This window comes from Bombina bombina, chromosome 7 (genome assembly GCF_027579735.1).
Source record: "Bombina bombina isolate aBomBom1 chromosome 7, aBomBom1.pri, whole genome shotgun sequence".
NCBI lineage: Eukaryota > Metazoa > Chordata > Amphibia > Anura > Bombinatoridae > Bombina > Bombina bombina.
Window position 1 is genome coordinate 43,912,414 of NC_069505.1, and position 23,374 is coordinate 43,935,787.

The 23,374-nt window shown below is 44.5% G+C and overlaps 1 protein-coding gene across 1 annotated transcript in view; it reads left to right on the forward strand.

The window, feature by feature from the left end:
• The first annotated feature begins 1,347 nt into the window (after positions 1 to 1,347).
• RCOR2 (REST corepressor 2) overlaps positions 1,348 to 23,374 on the forward strand; it is a 50,345-nt gene continuing 28,318 nt past the window's right edge. Inside the window, exons 1-2 of the mRNA XM_053688855.1 lie at positions 1,348 to 1,473; positions 1,896 to 2,067. Of these exons, the coding sequence (XP_053544830.1) occupies positions 1,947 to 2,067 (121 nt within the window). The 5' untranslated portion in view covers positions 1,348 to 1,473; positions 1,896 to 1,946. The remainder of the gene's footprint in view (positions 1,474 to 1,895; positions 2,068 to 23,374) is intronic.

Here is a 23,374-nt window from a genome sequence, read left to right on the forward strand (position 1 = left end):
AGCAGAGAGGGGTGTGGGGTTAATGAGGGGTTATGCAGAGAGGGGTGTGGGGTCAAGCAGAGAGGGGTGTGGGGTTAATGATTGGGGTCAACCAGAGATGGGTGTGGGGTTAATCAGGGGTCATGCAGAGAGGGGTGCAGGGTCAAGCAGAAAGGGGTGTGGGATTAATGATTGGGGTCAACCAGAGATGGGTGTGGGGTTGAGTGGAGTCAATGAGTTGGGCCAAGCAGAGAGGGGTGTGGGGTTAATGATTGGGGTCAACCAGAGATGGGTGTGGGGTTAATCAGGGGTCAAGCAGAAAGGGGTGTGGGATTAATGATTGGGGTCAACCAGAGATGGGTGTGGGGTTGAGTGGAGTCAATGAGTTGGGCCAAGCAGAGAGGGGTGTGGGGTTAATGAGTGGAACCAAGCAGAGAGGGGTGTGGGGTTAATGATTGGGGCCAAGCAGAGAGGGGTGTGGGGTTAATGAGGGGTCATGCAGAGAAGGGTGTGGGGTTAATGATTGGGGTCAACCAGGGAGGGGTGTGGGGTTAATGAGGGGTCATGCAGAGAGGGGTGTGGGGTTAATGTAGGGTCAAGCAGAGAGGAGTGTGGGGTTAATGATTGGGGTAAAGCAGAGAGGGGTGTGGGGTTAATGAGGGGTCAAGCAGAGGGCTGTGGGGTTAATGAGTGGAGTCAAGCAGAGGGGTGTGAGGTCAAGCAGAGGGCTGTGGGGTTAATGAGTGGAGTCAAGCAGAGGGGTGTGAGGTCAAGCAGAGGGCTGTGGGGTTAATGAGTGGAGTCAAGCAGAGGGGTGTGAGGTCAAGCAGAGGGCTGTGGGGTTAATGAGTGGAGTCAGAGGGCTTTGGGGTCAAGCAGAGAGGGGCGTGGGGTTATTATATGGGCTCAAACCAAACCTTGAGGGGTTGTGGGGTTAAGCAGAGAGGGTTGTGGGGTTATTATTTGGGCTCAGGCACAGACGGGTTCAGGGTTAGTGAGTAGGATCAAGCAGAGAGGGGTTTTGGGATAGTAATGGGGTCAAGCAGAGAAAGTAGTTAATGAGTGGAGTGTGTGAAGATTGAGTGGGTATATTAGGAAGCAGCATGGAAGGATCTGATTCTGATAAGTGAAGCTGTAAAGCTTTGAGGATACAGGGGGTCGGGGGACTAGAGCTGTAGGAATTAGGGGGAGGAACTTTACAGTTGGGGGGAGAAAGTGTGAGGGGAGGTCACTTTGGGTAATGTCGGCAGCTGTGCACTCTAAAGAAGAGAGAGAAAAAAAGAGCCGTCCAGGCCGCGGATGGATGTGTCCAGAGGAGTGAAGCGCCTGTGCCGGATCTCTATCCCAGAGCAGGCTGCCTGTGTGTGGCTGGTTCATTGTGGTGAAGCGCATTGGGAGCTGCTGGATGAGTCTGTGTCCTTGCTCCCTCCATCCCGTGCTAATTTCCACTGGATACAGTCACCGCAAACTCAGCACACAAAGCCACAACTTCAGGTACATAAAATACAGTGTCCTGCTCGCATCTGTCCCATACGTGATAACTTTATCCCTTTGTGCCCAGTTACACAATGTAGCAGCCTATCATACTATGCCTTAAGTTTCTTAAACTAAATAGTGTATTATTATTTTCCATTAACTAATACTTGTATTCTTTTCACTTGCTATTATTTTTGCACATTAAATATAATTTTCCATGTTTCTGATATTTTTTTTATCCATCATGAATATTCCTCCTCTCTCACTGTACAGTTCCCTAATTATGGGGTTGCATCTGTAACTAATTCATTGCCAGTACGATGTTGCAGTTTATTTGTATGAATTCTTATTTAAATGGGTTTATTTAAATACTTTAATTTAAAAGCATATTTAATTCTTTGTTTTAAATGTTCATTTTGTTTAATGTTTTGTTTTTATAGGCTTACTATTATTAACCCCTGCCAGAGAGCAAAGGGTTAAAGCAAGAAGCAATGCCGTCTGTGATGGAGAAATCCTCGGGCTCCTCAGTGATTGTAGCTCGAAACAAATCCAAAACAGACAGCATGGAAAGCAATTCAGAGGAAGACGGCAGCGAGGACGAGACTTCCAGGGGTGAGAGAGGTTTATGGACACTTATAACGTCTGCATTACAGTTCTTTGCTTGAGGTTTGCTCTGGCTGGAGAGGGTTAAATGAATTTGCAGGCGTTAGACCTAGTGATGTTGTGGAGAACTTTGGTAAGAGATTGGTTAAAATCCTACTGGGAGTTATGGCAGGGAAATAGTTAATACACACTATACAGAGCTCTGTCAGTCAAGGGGTTAAATAACCCTGTTACATTTGCTATGCTAGTGTGGGCTCTGTAGGACTTTGGCAGAGGAAGAGGTTCTGGAAATATAAAGGGTTGAGTGTTGTGCAAGGCTAAGGCACGAGAGGGGTTAAGTGTTCCTGTGCCAAAAAAAAAAAAAGGATTTGAATAAGTCTGCTTTGCAGGATAACAGTGAGGAAAGGGTTAACCGGTGGTGCAGATAAGGATTTGTGTTGCTGGTCCCTGGAAGCGAGAGGTGTGAATGCAAGGAAAGCTTTAACTGGTTGGGATAAGTGAGATTAAACAAGACCCTGGCGTGGAATGAGTTAAGTATTGGTCTGTAAGGGTCAGGCCAGTGAGTGGTTGCGTAAGGCTTTGTAGGTCTATGGCAGGGGAAGGGTTAAGAGGCTCAGTACCAGCTCCTAACAGCATTAAGTGAGATATTGCAGGGTTCTGGCAAGAGAGATGAAAGCCTTCAGTAGGAGAGGGGTTAAGTCTGGGGCCTAGACAGGAGTTATGTGATGCTGTACAGGACTCTGGCTAGAAAGGGGTTAACTGAAAAGAGAGAAGTGACACTGGGGCTCTGAGTTTTGGCACTGAAGGGGTTATATTGTGAATTGCTTTGGCAGATAAAGGGTTAATCAGTATTGGCACAAAATGGCAATGATAGGAGGGGGTGATTCTTGTTTAGGACCGGAGAGGGGTAATGTAATGCTCTGCAGGATTGAGAGGGGTAATGTAATGCTCTGCAGGGCCACGGCAGGAGTGAGAGGGGTAATGTAATGCTCTGCAGAAGTGAGAGGGGTAATGTAATGCTCTGCAGGGCCACGGAAGGAGTGAGAGGGGTAATGTAATGCTCTGCAGGGCCACGGAAGGAGTGAGAGGGGTAATGTAATGCTCTGCAGGGCCATGGCAGGAGTGAGAGGGGTAATGTAATGCTCTGCAGGAGTCAGAGGGGGGGGGCTTGATACTCCATTGCTACATGGTAAGAGTGGGGTGATGTGTTTCACTGCTGGAGAGGGGGTGACGTGATGCTCTGTGGTGACATCTCATTAAAAAGAGTTAAGTGATGCTCTGCAGGTACATGGCAGCACAGGGGGTTATGTGATGCTCTGCAGGAGGAGGGGTTATGTAATGCTCTGCAGGTACATGGCAGCACAGGGGGTTATGTAATGCTCTGCAGGTACATGGCAGCACAGGGGGTTATGTAATGCTCTGCAGGTACATGGCAGCACAGGGGGTTATGTGATGCTCTGCAGGAGGTGGGGTTATGTAATGCTCTGCAGGTACATGGCAGCACAGGGGGTTATGTGATGCTCTGCAGGAGGTGGGGTTATGTAATGCTCTGCAGGTACATGGCAGCACAGGGGGTTATGTGATGCTCTTCAGGAGGTGGGGTTATGTAATGCTCTGCAGGTACATGGCAGCAGAGGGGGTGACGGGATGCTCTGCAGGAGGTGGGGTGACGGGGTGCTCTGCAGGAGGTGGTGCTCTGCAGGAGGTGGGGTTATGGGATGCTCTGCAGGTACATGGCAGCAGAGGGGGTGACGGGATGCTCTGCAGGAGGTGGGGTGACGGGATGCTCTGCAGTAGGTGGGGTGACGGGATGCTCTGCAGGAGGCAATGCTCTGCAGGAGGTGGGGTGACGGGATGCTCTGCAGGTACATGGCAGCACAGGGGGTTACGTGATGCTCTGCCGCAGAGGGGGGGGGTGACGGGATGCTCTGCCGCAGAGGGGGGGGGTGACGGGATGCTCTGCCGCAGAGGGGGGGGGTGACGGGACGCTCTGCCGCAGAGGGGGGGGGGGTGACGTGACGCTCTGCCGCAGAGGGGGGGGTGACGGGACGCTCTGCCGCAGAGGGGGGGGGGTGACGGGACGCTCTGCCGCAGAGGGGGGGTGGTGACGGGACGCTCTGCCACGGGGGGGGGGGGGGGGGTGACGGGACGCTCTGCCACGGGGGGGGGGGGTGACGGGACGCTCTGCCACGGGGGGGGGGGTGACGGGACGCTCTGCCGCAGAGGGGGGGGGGGTGACGGGACGCTCTGCCGCAGAGGGGGGGGGTGACGGGATGCTCTGCCGGAGGTGGGTTGTTCTTGCTGATTGGTAGATAAATGCACCCACCAATAAACAAGTGCTGTCCAGTTCTAAACCAAAAATTGGCTGGCTCCTTAGCTTAGATGGCTTTTTTTCAAATAAAGATACCAAGAGAATGAAGAAAATTGATAATAGGAGTAAATTTAAAATTTGTTTAAAATTGCTGCTCTATCTGAATCACAAAATAAAAAATTTGGGTTCAGTGTCCCTTTAAGCGATGCTCTGTGGCACATGGCAAGAGAATGGGGCACTTGGTTCTCTGCAGGGATATAGGAGGAGAAGGAATACTTGGCAATATTATGGTTAAATACAACTTAAGGTCTCTGGCACACGAGGAGTTAATAGGCAGTTTGCAGGGCTGTTGTAAGAGGGGGTGACAAGATGAGTTAAGTACAGCTATGCAGGCTCTGGCACCAGAGGGGTTAAGATGGCTCCTTGTCTCAGGGTAATGCCTCTAATTGGTCCTGGGCTCGCTCTCTCCTCTCTATTGTCTGTGCTTACTTTTGACGTTAACCCCTTGTGTACTGCCTGAATGCAGGTGCCAGTCTCGCTGCTATTACTGTCTGTCTTCTGCAACCCCCTGCTGGCCCTTCCTGCCTTACACTTCAGCATTTTCTCTCTTCTCCCTAGAACTGCCCCCCCATACAGGCGCTCACCATCTCAGGGGAAGGGATCTGCGTTTGCAGGAAAGAGTTGAGCATGCAAGGGTTAAATGCCATGGCACAGACCTAGAAGGGGATGAGTGGATCTGAAGCGCTTTGTTACTGTGCAGTAATCCAGTGGGGGCTCTGTGCTAAGCAAAGACATTAAACCCCTCTTGCTTTTGTGTAAAATGTGCGCTTGTCCCACGCTCCCTAGAGGCCAAAACCTGCAAATGACCTAAACAAGTTATTTGATTTGCAGGGTACAGATTTTGCTTTTTGACTTCACTAGGGAGTGTGGGACAAGCACAAGTTTTACACAAAAGCATGAGGTGTTTAATGCCTTTTAACCCTTCCTCTGCTTAGCACAGCCCCACCACTGGATAACTGCCCCAGCCAGAGAGCGACCCTTTGCTTGTAAGTAGGGGTTAATAAAAGCCTATAGTGTTGTCTCATGCATTGCTGCTGTGTCCCTGTCTGCTGTGCAGCTATTGCCTGGCCTGCTGCACCCCCCCGTCTGTCTGCCCTTCCCCCCACCCAGCTTTACCCACTTCAGTCTCCTCCCTCCCTCTGCTGCTGTCTGCCCCTCATACCCTCCCTGCTGCATTTGCCCCCTCTGTTTCCTGCTCTATTGCTGCCCCCACCTCTTTATCCCTGTTGTTTGCTCCCTCTCTCTATTTCCTGCTGTGTCTGTTCCTCCCTTTGTCTTTTCCTGCCCTGTTTCTGTGCAGTTTTATTGCTGCCTCCCCTGTTTCTTGTGCACTGCCCCTCGCTTTATTTCTGTTGCCCCTTTTCATTTTCCAATGCTGTCTGCCCCATCTCCCTGTTTTGTACCATTCCCTAATCCTTTGTGCTCTATTTACTGTATCCCCTGCTCAGTGTGTTCCCCTATTCAGTTACAATCCTCTGCCCTATTGATACCATCTACATCCTTCATGTCCTTAAATCTTTATCCTATCTCACTCTCTGTATTTTATTAATCCACTTCTGGCATTTTCCAATACTCCCTTTTTTTTAAAATCCTATGCTCCACCCTATCCCTTGTACTCCATCACATTCTCAAGGTTCCCTGTCCTAAAACTGTGGGTACAAACATCTGTTGCAACAGAGCTAAGGGTGGATTGTCATTACTGGGGGGGGTCACCATTTTCTTTTCCTTTCATTCCTTTTGTTATTTAAATACTTTTTAACCCCCCCCCCCCAGTTTACCTCTTTGTTTTGGTTAAAGACAAAAAAGTGACCTACCCCTTGTATGTGCACCACAGCTGCCTATACTGTTCCCACCCTTGTCATATCTATCTATATCATCTTTTTTTGCCCCTTACTGTCTCAAGTTCTATCTTCCCAAACTCTGCACCCACCATCTGCTTAAGATTATTTGTATAGGCATCTTCTCTACAGCTCTGTCACCTTCTGACCTACGTCTTTTAATGCGTTTTGTGCCCCTCCGTCTATTCTCATCGGCTCTTTCTAATGTGCCCAGTCCTAACTAGGTTTTATGTGCATGTCGCCATTTTTATTTTACTTTTCTGCTTATTTCAGCTGGCTTCGTATATGCCCTGTAACCCACCACAAAGGGTTTTCAGTTAACCCTTTAAGGACACAGCTTTCAGTTTGCTCAATTGTTTTATGACGGAAAAATTCCGTCATATGTCCTTAAGAGGTTAAAGGGATAGAAAACACCAACATTTTTTTTCATGGTTTGGATAGAACAAACAATTTTAAAGAACTTTGCAATTTACGTCTATTATCAAATTTGTTTCATTCTCTTGTTGTTCTCTGCTGAAGTAACAGTATTGTACAACTGGCAGCTAGCTGAACACATCTAGTTAGCCAATCACAAGAGACAAATGTGTGCAGGCACCAATCAGCAGCTACCTCCCACTAGCGTAGGATAAGTGTGTATTCTTTTTCAACAAGGGATACAAAGAGAACAAAGCACATTTAAAAGTGTCTTAAAATGACCGGCTCTATCTGAATCATGCAAGTTTAATTTTGATTTTTCTATCCCTTTAAATACTTTATTAGCAGGATATTGCTGAAGTCTTACACTACTGCAGCACACAGATCTATGCAGTGAAATATAGAGAAACACAAGACGTTTAAAGGGACATGGATGCCAGCATTACAATTTCATGATTTGGTTGGAATATACAGACTAAAACAAAGCCTTTAAATTGATTTCTATTTTCTAAATGACCTCTTTCTGTTTAACTTTTTGGAAACTTACATTTTTTTAATAAATATCTGCATGCAAATACAATGTGTTAAAAGCAGTCCATGGACACACTCCTTTAAAAGAGTAGAGCGTCTGGGCACCATTTATAAAGCTGTGGAATTAGCTTGGAGCCCTTGTGATGCAAACTGCAGAAAATTGTGACGTACAACTTCTTCCTAAACTCACCCCAGACTAATTTGTATCCAATAGTGTAAGAGCATGGGGCGGAGATGCTGGCTCGCCCCGAACCCAGGCAGAATAAATAACTGGGGACCTTGTTCTCCAGGGTAATTGTACATATTTCCTTATCTTTGTGTCTAATAAGAGACCAATATAAATAAGCTCCATATCATCCAATCGCTATGTAGCATGGTCTGAGTGCTGAATTCCATAAAGTGTTTTCTAGCCTTTCTTAAGTCAGTAAAACGTCTACATTTCTTAATATTTAAATTACAGGAAAAGCAGGCAAGAGGAATAATGAATGTGCATTTCAAAGTTTTACTGTGCTTAAAGGGACAGTATACACCAATTTTCATTTAACTGCATGTAACAGACACTGCTATAAAGAAGAATATGCACAGATACTGATATAAACATCCAGTATAAAACCTTTTTTTTTTTTTTTTTTTTAAATAGATTTTTATTGAGGTTATTGACAAAACAATATCAAATAAACGTGTTACACAAGTATTTAGAAACATTCCTATAACTATGACATTACTTAGGAGTTCAAAACTATACCGTAGCCACATATAGGCAAAGATTTTTCATGGGAGATCCCAAAGCAACATCGCTATATTTGTATGTAACAGGCAAAACTGAAACCTCATTTTCAACTTTATAGTATTTTCCTCTCCTATAAAAGGGAGCCACTTTCGGACTCATGTCATCTGAAATGGTGTCTAGAGGAAATAGAATGATAGAAACAGTCTCTCCTAAACCTATGGTAAATTAGCATAAAATGTAAAGAAGGTAGTTAGGGTGCAGTCCAATAAGGGTTGATATTAAGTAAAGACATATGGTGTTGTTGTGAAAGAACTATGGTAGAGATGCGGCATAAAAAAGATAAGCCGCGTAGTTAGTTCTCCTATAAAAGGAGGTACTTTATAGAAGTGGGGGGGGGGAGGAGGTGGTAGTAGAAGTAAGATGGATGAAGTAAGTGACTTAAGGACTTAGGGGTTTGTTGCGGATAAAGAGAAGAGCAGGCAAACATATATACTACATCATGGGTGCTTAGTGCACTAAATACTGCGCCATGATTAAGGACTAATGGATATATATAATAAAGTTCAACCCTGTAATAACCGCTATAATCTTGGGGGCATGGCAGTTATTTAATGTTCCAGTAAGCTATTGAGCATAAGATGCGGGGGGTTATAAAATACGGTGAATGTTAGGCTATACAAATAGGGCAGGATAGAGCAGTCAAACAATAGCGGCAACCTTAAATACGCTGACTGTTGTATCACAGTATAGATTTTGCCAATGGCTTAGTTAGTCCACTGCTTATTAAGTCTAACGCTAAAGATAGATATGAGGTCTCCACTGATGCAGAGAACCCTGCATAGGACATAGTAACTTTTCAATACAAGCTATAGTAGCTGCTGGGTTTAAAACAAGTCTCACCCGGAGCTCAGTCTAGCCATATGTAACAAAATCTATATGCTCAATAATATTGTCCCATCATTTGGGTATGGGCCCTATACCCAACAATCAGGTCCAAACACACATGTTTTTACTTGTAAAAATGAGTGCTGCTGACACAGCACATAACTGAAATATATCTATGATAGAGAGCTACATACTTCTAAGCTGGTTACTGCATTTAAATGAATAAGTAAAAATAGATGCGCCATCTCGGCCACTGACGACGCAACATTAACAAGAGCAAATAGAAATGTAACCAGACAGTGTGACAAAAATATAGACATAGATATATGAAGGGGTGGGAGAAGGGAGGCATAAGTAGTATTGTCATATATCATATGGGTTACAGAGACCTGAGGACAACTGTGTCGCAATGTTAGGTTAAGAGCTGGACATCAATGTGGCTAAAGATATAATAAACATAATGAAACCTGAGATTAAGGCATATCAATAAATCATAATAAAGCAGCTTTACAGATTATGAGTCAGAGTATGGTATACAACAGCAGTATAATAATTGTACTTGCAGAGAATTACAGTTGAGATAACTATTGTAGCATCAAAATTCTCCTATAGTTGACCAACATGCCCTTCTGCGTTTATGCAATTAGGTAAGAAGGGAATATATATAGCTCACTCAGCTTCTATGTAAGCTTGAGTAAGGAGCCAATACACACAGCTAGCTTTAAATAGTAGTTTGGTGTTATGATGCAGCAGAACCTCAAGATTTACACCTATGTAGGCTCATAGTCATAATATAAAGATGTTATGCTCTTTTCAGATCTGAATAATAATACAGTAATTACTGACTAGAGTCATAACACATAACCATTTAGGCAAATATATGGGGTTAAAAGTGAATTAAAATGTACAAATCCTAAACACATTAGCATAAATGAAAGTGCAAATATGAACTAAGGGTATAAAAATAGTAGTATGTAGCCTTATTGATATAACAAAACGTCCAGAATATGAACCATCTTTTAACAGTCAGTGAGGCATATTGAGTTTTAGAGCAGTAAACGAATGGTAACACCATCACTCCAAATTGCTTCAGAGTATACTGGGCTACTTATAACAAAAGTGAGTCACCGGGAGTTGCAAACAAAAATAGGAAATGATCAACATGGTAGGGAAGCGTCTCGCTTTTAAACCACTTAGAGTTCATCTTCATGCTAGCCAATTCCACATTTGAGATCGCTAAAGGTAAACTGCGCTTGTGTTACAACTTGCCTTTTAGACCCCAGAGAAGAAGTCCACTTGTTAGGCCAAAATTTTGCAGATGTCAGTTCAGATTTCGGTAGAGTTACATTTAGAGGATCAAAGATGAGGCAGTGTATCTCCCTCTTACTCTCCGCTAGAATCTGATGTAATAGAGGAGTCCCCAGCTCCGGTTTCTCTGCCGCCATAGTAGAAATAATAGGAGCCCCGAGCTGACAAATTGGAGTTGCTGGTGCGCTAATCTCGGGGCTCGCCACCAAAACCTTGTCTCCCCTTTCTATCTCTGTAGCACAGCGAGGCAGTCCCACTACTCTCATGAGTGTCGCGGTCACAGGGATTCGTACTGCAAGACCCTGTTCCGGTGTATTCGTTGCTCTGGGGGCAGTACTGACAAGGTTCGAGTGTTCAGCCGTGATGTGAGCCGCGGTATCCCACTCCACCATGTACAGTTCCATCGCTTTCTCAGGCTCTACCTCAGCCACGCTCAGAGCAGGAAAAATGTAGGCAGCTTGTTCCATGTGTATTGCGGCCACTACTTGTCGGGGCGCTGACTCAAATGAGTATTCGAGCATCTCGCGGCAGCCATCCAAAAAGCTGTATATTTCCTCCAGAATGGCCTCCGGAGACTCCATAGCGTAGTAGCGAGGTGGTCGCTGAATCTAGGGGAAATAATAGTAGCTTGCAGCTGGTCTCGTTCGTCCCTCCTATCACCATGCAGGCCGCAAGATGGCCGCTCCAAGTAGTAGTCCTCTTGCACAAACACACCGGGGTTATTAGATCTCTTCACTCATACCCGGCTCACTATGAAATGTGTTGTATATGTCTTCTAGGATATCTGATCTGATAGAATGGCCACTTTTTTTGGAGCTGGCTCAGTACTAAATAAGCATTTTATCGTAATATAGCAGGAGCTTTTAGACTGTGCGACCGATCAGCTCCGGAGTTGGCTCCTCCCCCCAGTATAAAACCTTTTAAACACTTAAAAGCTCCCTTAGCTCTGTTGATGAGGTTAGGCTGGGACACCCACTGAAAGGGGCTGGGTAAACAAAAAGAGCAGACACCCTTCCCTGCTTATGGAGACAGATTATATAAACAGGAGCCAGCAGGAGTCTGTAAACCTGTGTATACATCTGGCACTGTGGGGCTTGGTTAGGAGTCTGAATTTCAGTACAATGTTCTTAACAAAAATAAGCAAAACTAATAATTTTTACAAAAACACACCCGGATGGGCTTTATAAATGGATCATTTTATGGGGGAACTACATTTTTTACTTTATTATCCCTTTAGTATATATGGGAGCTCGTGTCTAAATTGTGTCAGTTTGTCGTGTCTGCATGGTGTGGAATTGGCTTTTGTGGCACTGTACTGGGAACATTTGACTCTGCGTTTTTCCTACTTTGGTGATGTTTTCCATTTCTGTTATTGTTCTGGAGAGTATACATATCTAAATAGCTTGTAATGTGAGCAGTGCAAGATATATTGTGGCCGTGCTGCTAGACTGCGCCCATTCTCTGGCTGTTCCAGACATCCCTTTTGACGGTTACCTCAAGAGTCTTTTTACAGTTGGTCATCTGATTTTATAGTTAGGGGTACATTAAGGAAACTGTAAATGGCCCTTGAGGGGTTTGCATGCGATTCTGCAGCAGCCTAGAGGCCCTAGAACAGTGATGGCAAACCTTGATACTCGACTGGATGTCAGACTGCCTAAGCATCATGGGAAATGTAGTTCTGAAACATCTGGAGTGCCAGGTCTAATATTCTACTAGCCTAACAACGCTTCTGCTCCAGCCCCTTCCTCAGTCTGTAAACCTCCCTATGCTTGGCTGTTTTCTAATAACCCACCTGCCCTGCATCCCACCTCCTCTCAAACCCAGGAGTTTGACGTGTTACTAGAGGGGTATCGAGTTGTTGTGCTGCCCTAGGCACTGTAACAAATCTGCTGTCTTTATTCCTAACAATTTTATCTCCTGTGTGTCTCAGGGGAGTTGAACACATGGGGGCCAATTTTATCAAATGTCAGACAGACATGATTCACTATAGTGTATCATGTCCACCCGACATCGCTAAATGGTGACTGCATACGCTGTCAGCATTTATCATTACACAAGCATTTCTGGTGAAATGCTCCAAGGACATTAAACGTAACAAAACGCTTGTAGAACTTTCAAGCCTGAATCTATCCTGCTATAGATCTACTTTCAACATTTATAACCCCTCTAAAATATGTCCCATAAGTATATCCTATCTATGAATAGTACTACCTAACTCTTAAAGGGGTATAACGAAGCACATGCTAGGGTACTGTATTATTGCACTTTTACTTGTAGATTATTATGTATTTAAATCCTGCAGAGTTTAAACACATAGTTCTGGAGCAGCTATACACCTTTTTTTGATTGGCTGCTACGCACAATTTCTGCCCCTGGTTGGCTCTCCCGTCATGTTTAGTTTGTGATCAGCTTTGCTGGTTCACTCTGCAGCAGATTTCAGATTTGTGTTTAATCTCTTTGTGTGGCTTAAAGGGTCATTAAACCCCAAAAAATTATTTCACGATTCTGATAGAGAATACAATTTTAAACAACATTCCAATTTACTTCTATTATCTAATTTGTTGCATACTTTGTATATACTTTGCTAAAGAAATAGCAATGCACATCGGTGAGCCAATCACATGAGGCATCTAAGTGCAGCCACCAATCAGAAGCTATTGAGCCTATCTAGATATGCTTTTCAGGAAAGAATATTAAGATAATGAAGCAAATTAGATCATAGAAGTTAATTAGAAAGTTGTTTAAAATGGTATTCTCTATCTGAATCAGGAAAGAAAAAATGTGTGTTTAATGTCCCTTTAAACTCATAGTTCTCTAAAGCAACAATGCAAATAATTAAAGGGACATTAAACACTAAATGCTAGATAGAATGATGCAGACAAAGAAAAGATTAGTCTGAGAATAGCATGTTTATGTATTTTATAAAGTTTCATTAGTTGTTTAAATATTGACAAAATAAGTGTAGAGTTTTAGTGTCTAAAACAATGGGAGCTGCCATGTTGTAACTTAGGTTACCTTCTCTGCTGTGGCCAATCAGGGATGGTTATCAATAGGGCACTAGAGTGTGCAGCCAATGACTGTGAGGAATTTAACCGTGTCCTGCACTTCCATTTGTAACAGGAACTGAAATGCTCACAGTTTCAGAATGGAATTACAAGAAAAGGGGACAAAATAAATAAATTATATTGCACAGTTTTTGATTTTATATACTATTAATCATTTTATATTACCATCTTAAAGTGTTTAATGTCCTTTTTCAAAGGGACAATGCTCTAGAATAGTGTTTCTCAACCGCGGTCCTTAAGTTCTCCCAACAGGCCAGGTTTTCATTATAGCTGAACCAGTGCACAGGTGAAATAATCAGCTGATGGGTCAGAGCAGGTTAGTTACCATGGTTACTGATCAGCTGATTACTTCACCTGTGCACTGGTTCAGCTATAATGAAAACCTGGCCTGTTGGGGGAACTTGAAGACCGCGGTTCAGAAACCCTGTTCTAGAGCATTTTATTATCGTGCCTGCCCCGTCCTATTCAGCTCATTCTGTTCTCGTCTACTTCTCCTCCTGCCTTCTCTCTCAGCAGCTTTAACTGATGCACCATGCATCTTTTTTTCCAGTGCGAAGTGCCCCCTGGACCTTCCTTTTCTAGCCCTGAGTGTCTTTGTTAGCACCAGACTAATCGTTTCTTTTTTTCTGCCCTCCCACTCTTCCACCTGCTCTGTGTCACTGTTTCTGTGCGTGGTGTGCGCTCTCACATCACTCTGCATATCTCTCCTGATTTAGCAAGCTGTCCCCCCCGTAACCCATATCTCACAATCTACAGTCCTGTATCCGTCTGCTTACAGCCCTCGTACACGCGTTTATCCCATTATGTATCACCCAATCTACAGTCCTGTATCCGTCTGCTTACAGCCCTCGTACACGCGTTTATCCCATTATGTATCTCCCAATCTACAGTCCTGTATCCGTCTGCTTACAGCCCTCGTACATGCGTTTATCCCATTATGTATCACCCAATCTACAGTCCTGTATCCGTCTGCTTACAGCCCTCGTACACGCGTTTATCCCATTATGTATCTCCCAATCTACAGTCCTGTATCCGTCTGCTTACAGCCCTCGTACATGCGTTTATCCCATTATGTATCACCCAATCTACAGTCCTGTATCCGTCTGCTTACAGCCCTCGTACACACGTTTATCCCATTATGTATCTCCCAATCTACAGTCCTGTATCCGTCTGCTTACAGCCCTCGTACATGCGTTTATCCCATTATGTATCACCCAATCTACAGTCCTGTATCCGTCTGCTTACAGCCCTCGTACACACGTTTATCCCATTATGTATCTCCCAATCTACAGTCCTGTATCCGTCTGCTTACAGCCCTCGTACACACGTTTATCCCATTATGTATCACCCAATCTACAGTCCTGTATCCGTCTGCTTACAGCCCTCGTACACACGCTTATCCCATTATGTATCATCAATAAGAATAAGCTGAATAATTACTCAAGATTTTTTTTTTTTTACAACTTACATTCAATGCAGTGTCACTAGTTTAAAATTATTATTTTATCAGGATAATAGTGATTTTTAAAGCGACAGTAAAGTCAAAATTAAACAACTTTCCAATTTACTTCTATAGTTTACTTAATCCTCTTGTTGTCCTTTATTGAAAAGCATACCTAGGTAGTCTCAGGAGCAGCAATGCACTGTTGAGAGCTAGCTGCTGATTGGTGGCCTCTTATCAGCTCACTCGATGTGTTCAGCTAGCTCCCAGTAGTGCATTGTTTTTCATTCAACAAAGGGGACCAAAAGAATGATGCAACTATGATAATAAAAGTAAATTGGAAAGAAGATGTTTAGAAATGTATGTTCTATCTGAATCATGGGGAAAAAATGTTTGTCCCTTTAAAGGGACAGTCTACTCCAGAACTTTTATTGTTTAAAAAGATGGATTATCCCTTTTATTACCCATTCCCTAGTTTTTGCATGACCAACACTGTTATATTAATATACCTTTTTACCTCTGATTATCTTGTATCTAAGCCTCTGCAGACTGCCCCCTTATCTCAGTTCTTTTGACAGACTTGCAGTTTAGCCAATCACTGCTTACGCATAAATAACTCCACAGGAGTGAGCACAATTATCTATATGACACACATGAACTAGCACTGTCTAGCCGTAAAAAACTGTCAAACTGCACTGAGATAAGAGGCAGTTCAACGGCTTAGAAATTGGCATATACCAAGAGAACAAAGCAAATGTGGTGATAAAAGTAATTTGGAAAGTTGTTTAAAACTGCACGTCCTATCTGAATCATGACTTGACTGTCCCTTTTAAAGAACAATTTAGTTTAAATCTGAAGTCCCCCAATTTCCTGCTAAAGTCCCCTGTGTGCTTCTTTAAAGGGACATTAAACATTTCTTGCATTTGTGTTATAAAAAAATTATTTGTCCCAAACTGCCCTGTAGAGATCAAACTGTAAAGCTTTCAGAATGCTGCAAACTAAATAGCTGGCAGAAAACCTAGGTCATAGAATGGCTGCTCTAAGGGAGTGTAAGCTTTATTATTATTTTACATAAAAGCAAGATAAGTTGAATGTCCCTTTAAGCTGTTGTGGTTGTTTTGAAGCTTACGTAGGGTCTGCTCTTGCTTTGTTTCTCCTTTGTTTGAATGAGTTCAGAGTCCTGCCCTGTGTGCTGAACAGACTGCTGTCTGTGCCCTGTCAGTGTGTACGTGCGCTCTGCTTATGGCTTTACACTTTGTCCATATGTGCCTTGGGCTGTGTGCTTTTCACATAGGCTTTAGTATCCAGTCTACGCCACATGTGTGCTTCTCCTGGGTACTGCTGTGTGCTACATCCTTGTGTGTGCTTCTCCTGGGTACTGCTGTGTGCTACATCCTTGTGTGTGCTTCTCCTGGGTACTGCTGTGTGCTACATCCTTGTGTGTGCTTCTCCTGGGTACTGCTGTGTGCTACATCCTTGTGTGTGCTTCTCCTGGGTACTGCTGTGTGCTACATCCTTGTGTGTGCTTCTCCTGGGTACTGCTGTGTGCTACATCCTTGTGTATGCTTCTCCTGGGTACTGCTGTGTGCTACATCCTTGTGTATGCTTCTCCTGGGTACTGCTGTGTGCTACATCCTTGTGTGTGCTTCTCCTGGGTACTGCTGTGTGCTACATCCTTGTGTGTGCTTCTCCTGGGTACTGCTGTGTGCTTCTCCTGGGTACTGCTGTGTGCTACATCCTTGTGTGTGCTTCTCCTGGGTACTGCTGTGTGCTACATCCTTGTGTGTGCTTCTCCTGGGTACTGCTGTGTGCTACATCCTTGTGTGTGCTTGGTTCTGTGTTGTCTGAGGGATTTGGTACTGAATACAATACATACAATCTGTAGCAGAATCCTTATACTATAGTACTTCCCCATGTGCAGTAGTGAGAGAGCACATGCCTTACATGGATCACAGGGGGTAAAGGGTTAACTTTCTGCTGCAGATCTGTGTGCCAAGAAAACAAAGGGTTTAAATCGCAGCGGTTTAACCTCTTTATTGCCTTGTGTAATTTTGGCACTTTGAGGTTAAATCACTACAGCCCGTGTGCCTTGGGCAGCGAAGGACACAAATGATCACAGATTTATGTAACTGATTGGTCGTTTGTGTTTCAGTCTATCAGGACATCAAACCCATTTTTTTTTTCTTTTATGATTCAGATAGAAGATACAATTTTAAACCACTTTCTAATTTACTTCTATTAAAGGGACACTGAACCCAAATTTTTTCTTTTGTGATTCAGATAGAACAGCAATTTTAAGCAACTTTAGAATTTACTCCTATTATCAATTTTTCTTCGTTCTCTTGCTATCTTTATTTGAAAACGAAGGCATCTAAGCTATTTTTTGGTTAAGAACACTGGACAGCACTTGTTTATTGGTGGGTGAATTTATCCACCAATCCGCAAGAACAACCCAGGTTGTTCACCAAAAATGGGCCGGCATCTAAACTTGCATTCATGCATTTCAAATAAAGATACCAAGAGAATTAAGAAAATTTGATAATCGGAGTAAATTAGAAAGTTGCTTAAAATTGCTGCTCTATCTGAATCACGAAAGGAAAAATAATTTGGGTTCAGTGTCCCTTTAATTTACTTTATTTTCTGGTTATCCTTTTTTGAAAAGCAGGGACGTAAGCTCAGGAGTGTGCACGTGTTTGGAGCACTATATAGCCACAGTTTTGCAAGAATGTTATCCTTTTGCAAGAGCACTGCACTATTTCCTTCCAGATCCCTACCAAGGTATCTCTTCAGCAAAGAATATCATGAGAAAGAAGTAAATTGGGAAACTTATTTTTTTAAATTGTATGTTCTGTCTTTATCACAAAAGAGAATTTGAGTTTAAATTATTGTGTGTGTTTTTGGCAACTGAGAGATTAAAGGGACAGTAGTGATTTGTTTTTATATATGCACATTATAAATCTGCAGTTGCCCACACACAAATGTTTTAAAGTATCAGTGGATCTCTTGTATGTTTTCTAGCTGCGACTGAGGTTGTGCACTGCTCTAAGCAAGGACAGTCTAGTATGTAGCGTGTTCATTTTACAGCATACGTAGATTACAGAATTGTGCTTGTCCCACTGGAAATAAGATTTGTACAACAAAAGCAGGGCAATAATGACTGTGTATTGCAGTGCTTCACTTTAATTTATTTATAGGGAATTTGTATTATCATCTTAACACAGCTTCATTCATTACTTGTGGGAATACAGAACCTGGCCACCAGGAGGAGGCAAAGTCACCCCAACCAAAGGCTCAAATACCTCCCCCCACTCCCCTCATCCCCCAGTCATTCTTTGCCTTCCATCACAGGAGGATGGCAGAGAAGTGTCGGAAGATTCTGGAGGGCAGTACTTTTTTAGTTTTAAGTAGTCTTGTCAGCTTCTCAGTGAGAGCATTGACAAATGTTAGGGTCTGGAGATGCAGGGAGAGTCTTTCTGCAAAACCATCCAGACTCGTATTGACAGCTCCTTAAACAATCAGTGTTGACGAGTTTCACTGCCTGCTTTCTTTTACTTAACATGTCAGGAGCGATGCTACAATACTGTCAAACTTGAGAGGCCGTGTTCCTGTTCCACGGCGTTGATTCTTGAACGGGGGGGGGGGGATGTATACATGATTTTTTTTTTGCTGTGACTTGTGTGAGATGTGGCTCTGGCAATGTGGAACAGTCAGGTTTTTTTCCTTCATTTGATTACTGCACAGCCTGTTTAGTAGGCACGCTTTTTCTCGGCTGCAGGGGTGGTCCTGTATGGTACTCCATGTGACCGGGTGTGGCTTCTTTCTCTTCCTTTTCCTGACCGTCAATTTGCAGAAGACAAAAGCATTTCTCTGTGAGCCTGGGTCATAGGAGGTGGTGAGTGCCCCGACCATTGGGAGTATAAAGGTGCCATTTAATTTTTTTATATAATCCATATTAAAGGCGCAAGCTATGGAGGACTCCCTCTTTACCTAAATCTAATGCCTGTGTTTGTGAGGAGGCTTCGCCATACCCGCCTGCTCAACTATGTTCCACCTGCCATGATAAAATAGTGATATCTAAAAAGAATAAGATGTTTAGTACCACTGAGCCGTCCACCTCTGAGGGGTCTCCATCCCGCGAGATGCGTTCCCTACAATTATCTCTGTTTACACATGCAGCTCCCCAGTACACTACTAATCCTCCTACGGGAGGGGCCCTATGGCCGCCTGATTTTGCCGATCATTTGCAAACGGCGTTGTCTGCAGCCTTCAGTGCTTTACCTCGCCCTGCTAAGCGCAAACGAAAGGTTAAACATTGCTATCCTTCCCAGGGGTCATCTACTCTGTTCAAAATCTGAGACTAGATTATCCGCCGATGCAGACGACTCTGATACTTTGGAAGACTCTCTGGGTCGGAATTTGCGGACTCTAAACCTCCGGCTGCGAAGGAACCAGACTTTAGGTTTAGGATGAAGCACTTAAGCTTTTTATTGAAAAAGGTGTTAGCTACTCTAGAGGTTTCCGGAACCGAAGTTACTGGAGAAACATTCTATTCCTAAGCTTGATAAGGTTTATGAGGACAGGGTGGTGCCACAGACTTTCCCGGTTCCTGTAAAGATGGCGAATGTTATAAAGAATGAATGGGAGAGACTGGGTTCTTTTTTCTCCCCTTTTTCCTTTAAGAAATTGTTCCCAGTTCCTGATTCTTAGCTAGAGTTGTGGGGATCTGTCCCTAAGGTGGACGAAGCTATCTCCACACTCGCTAAGCGCACCACTATCCCACTTGAGGATAGTTCGTCGTTTAAGGAACCCATGGATAAGAAATTAGAGACCCTGTTAAAAAAAATGTTTCAGCACACAGGATTTGTTTTTCAGCTGGCAGTGGCGGTTGCTGCGGTGGCGGGAACCGCTACCTATTGGTGTGACTCTCTGTCGGACCTAATCGAGGTGGAGACTCCCCTCGATGGGATACAGGAAAGAATTAAGTCCCTGAGGGTAGCTAATTCGTTTATCTGTGATGCAAACATGCTGATTATTCACCTGAATGCCAAGACATCAGGTTTTTCTGTTATGGCCCGAAGGGCCCTTTGGTTAAAGTCGTGGTCTGCTGACATGACGTCCAAATCTAGATTACTTCCCATTTAAGGGAAAGGTTCTTTTCGGTCCAGGCCTGAACTCTCATATCCACGGTCACGGGGGGCAAAGGTGCCTTTCTACCGCAGGATAAGAAGAATAAACCTAAGGGTCCTAATTTTCGTCCTTTTCGTTCGGACAAGTCCCAACAACAGCAGCCTGCTGCGAAGCCCGAGCAGTCCAAGGGATCTTGGAATAAAACCAAACAGAGTAAGAAGCCTGCCGAGACAAAGTCGGCATGAAGGGGCGGCCCCCGATCCGTCTCTGGATCTCGTAGGGGGCAGACTATCATTTTTTCGCTGAGGCTTGGATGAGAGAAGTGCAGGATCCTTGGGTTCTAGAGGTTATTGCCCAAGGTTACCGGATAGGTTTCAAAACTCACCCTCCCAGGGGCATATTCCTCTTGTCGAATCTATCGTCAAAACCAGAGAAACAAGATGCTTTTCTAGAGTGTGTGAGGGATCTCTCCTCTCTAGGAGTAATTGTACCGGTACCTCTAGCAGAAAGGGGTCTAGGGTACTATTCAAACCTTTTCGTGGTACTAAAGGAGGGCACGTTTCGACCAATTCTAGACCTAAAGTGCTTAAACAAGTTTGTCGGTCCCATCATTCAAGATGGAGACGATAAGGTCTATACTGCCCATAATTCAAGACGGTCAGTTCATGACTATGATAGACTTGAAGGACGCCTACCTTCATGTGCCAATACACAAGGATCACTTCAAGTTCCTAAGGTTCACCTTTCTGGATTAGCATTTCCAGTTTGTAGCTCTTCCTTTCAGTCTGGCTACTGCTCCAAGAATCTTCACGAAGGTGGCGAGGTCCAGAGGTATTGCAGTAGCACCTTATCTGTAAGACATCCTGGTCCAGGCTCCGTCCTGCCGACTGGCAGAGGACCATTCGAGAGCTCTTCTTCTGCGATCTCATGGATGGAAGATAAACTCGGGAAAGAGTTCTCTGGCTCCCAGTACCAGAGTGGAACAGACCAGAGACGTTGCAAAATTGTCTCCAGCTTTCTTGCCCTTCAGACCTCCTCAAGGCCATCAGTGGCCCTGTGCCTAGAGGTGATTGGGCTCATGGTATTCACTATAGATGTCATTCCATTCGCCAGATTCCTTCTCCGGCCTCTTCAGTTGTGCATGCTGAAGCAGTGGAACGACAATTACTTGGATCTATCCCAACTGATCTCTCTGGACAACGGGTCGAGGGAATGCCTCTCTTGGTGGCTCCGTCCAGATCAGCTGTCCCAGGGGACATCCTTCCTCAGACCATCTTGGGATATTGTGACTACGGATGCGAGTGTCTCTCTCAGGTTGGGGAGCGATTTGGGGTGTCAGGGAGGCACGGGACAGATGGAATCGGAAGGAGTCTCTTCTCCCGATCAACATGATGGAACTTCGAGCAGTCTTTAACGCTCTGGGGGCTTGGCCCCTCCTGGGTTCGTCCAAGTTCATCAGATTCCAGTCGGACAACATCACCTCGGTGGCTTACATCAACCATCGGGGGGGGGGGACGAGAAGCTCCCTAGCCATGAGGGAAGTATCTCGGATTCTGCAGTGGGCAGAGGCCCACGACTGCTCGATATCAGCGATCCACATCCTGGGTGTGGACAGCTGGGAAGCAGATTTTCTCAGCAGACAGTCGTTTCATCCGGGGGAATGGTCTCTTCACCCCAAAGTGTTTGCGGAGATTTGCAACAGATGGGGGACTCCGGAGATAGATCTCATGGCATCCAGACTCACCTTCAAGCTACCCAGATACGCGTCGCGGTCCAGGGATCCCCAGGCAGAACTGATATATGCCTTAGCAGTGCCTTGGGGATTCAACCTGGTCTACATAGTTCCACCATTACCACTTCTACCTCGAGTAGTGGCACGCAGCAAACAGGAGCAAGCGTCAACTATTCTGATTGCTCCGTCATGGCCGTGGAGGACGTGGTTTGCGGATCTAGTGGGGATGTCATAGTCTCCTCCATGGAGATTGCCCTGTCACAGGGACCTGCTGGTACAGGGCCCCTTTGTGCATCAGAATCTAGATTCTCTGAGGCTGACTGCGTGGAGATTGAATGCTTAGTCTTAGCCAGGAGAGGATTTTCTGAGAGTCTGATCGATACTCTCATTCAAGCCAGAAAGCCGGTCACCCATCACATTTATCATAAGGTGTGGAGGACCTACTTACTCTGGTGTGAAACTCGTGGATATTCCTGGCATAAGGTCAGGGTATCCAGGTTTCTTTCCTTCCTCCAGGACGGTTTGGAGAAAGGACTTGCCTCCAGTTCCTTAAGGGGACAGATTTCGGCTCTATCTGTGTTACACAAGAAGCTCGCTGAGCTTTCTGATATACACTCTTTTTTTTGTTCAGGCTCTATCCAGGATCAGGCCTGTATTTAGACATTCTGCTCCTCCTTGGAGTTTGAATCTGTTTCTTAGGATTTTGCAGTGTGCTCCGTTTGAGCCTATGCATTCTCTTGACATTAAGACGGTCTTGGAAGGTTCTTTTTCTATTGGCTATTGCTTCGCGACGCAGTGTTTTTGAATTAGCGGCCTTGCAATGTGAGCCTCCTTACTTGGTTTTCCAGGCTGATAAGGCTGTCCTTCAAACTGGATTGGGATTTCTCCCTATGGTTGTGTCTGATCGCAATATTATTCAGGAAATTGTAGTTCCTTCCTTGTTTCCTAAACCACCTTCTTCGAAGGAACGGTTACTTCATAATTTGGATGTGGTTCGAGCTTTGACATTCTATCTTCAGACTACAAAGTATTTCAGACAAACTTCAGCTTTGTTTGTTGTCTATTCGGGGAAGCACAAGGGGCAGAAGGCTTCTTCCACTTCCCTATCTTTTTGGCTGAGGAACATGATTCGCTTGGCTTATGAGACAGTGGGACATAACCCTCCTTAGAGGATTATGGCTCACTCAACTAGAACTGTGGCTTCTTCTTGGGCCTTTAAGAATGAGGCCTCTATGGAGCAGATTTGTAAGGCGGCTACCTGGTCCTCCTTACATATTTTTTCAAAAGTTTTATAAATTTGACATTTTTGCTTCGGCTGAAGCAGCTTTTGGGGGATAGGTTTTGCAGGCTGTGGTGCCCTCAGACTAGGGTCCGCCTCTTTTTTACCCACCCGTTTTCATTCAGTGTCCTCTAGAGCTTGGGTATTTTTTCCCCATAAGTAATGAATGAAGCCGTGGACTCTCCTCATATTCAGATGGAAAACATAAATTATGCTTACCTGATATTTTCATTTCCATCGTTATGAGGAGAGTCCACGGCTCCCGCCCGGTTTTCCGTTGGGCGGACCTAAATTTCTTTTGTTTTTCTTCTGGCACCATTTATACCCTGATATTTCTCCTACTGTTCCTTGTTCCCTCGGCAGAATGACTGGGGGATGAGGGGAGTGGGGGAGGTATTTGAGCCTTTGGCTGTGGTGTGTCTGCCTCCTCCTGGTGGCCAGGTTCTGTATTCCCACAAGTAATGAATGAAGCCGTGGACTCCTCGTAACGATGGAAAGGAAATTATCAGCATAATTTATGTTTTTATATCTATCTTTTTTTGTTGCTTCTAGTACTGCTTAGTGCTTTATATAATCAGTTCAATGTGATCTCTTA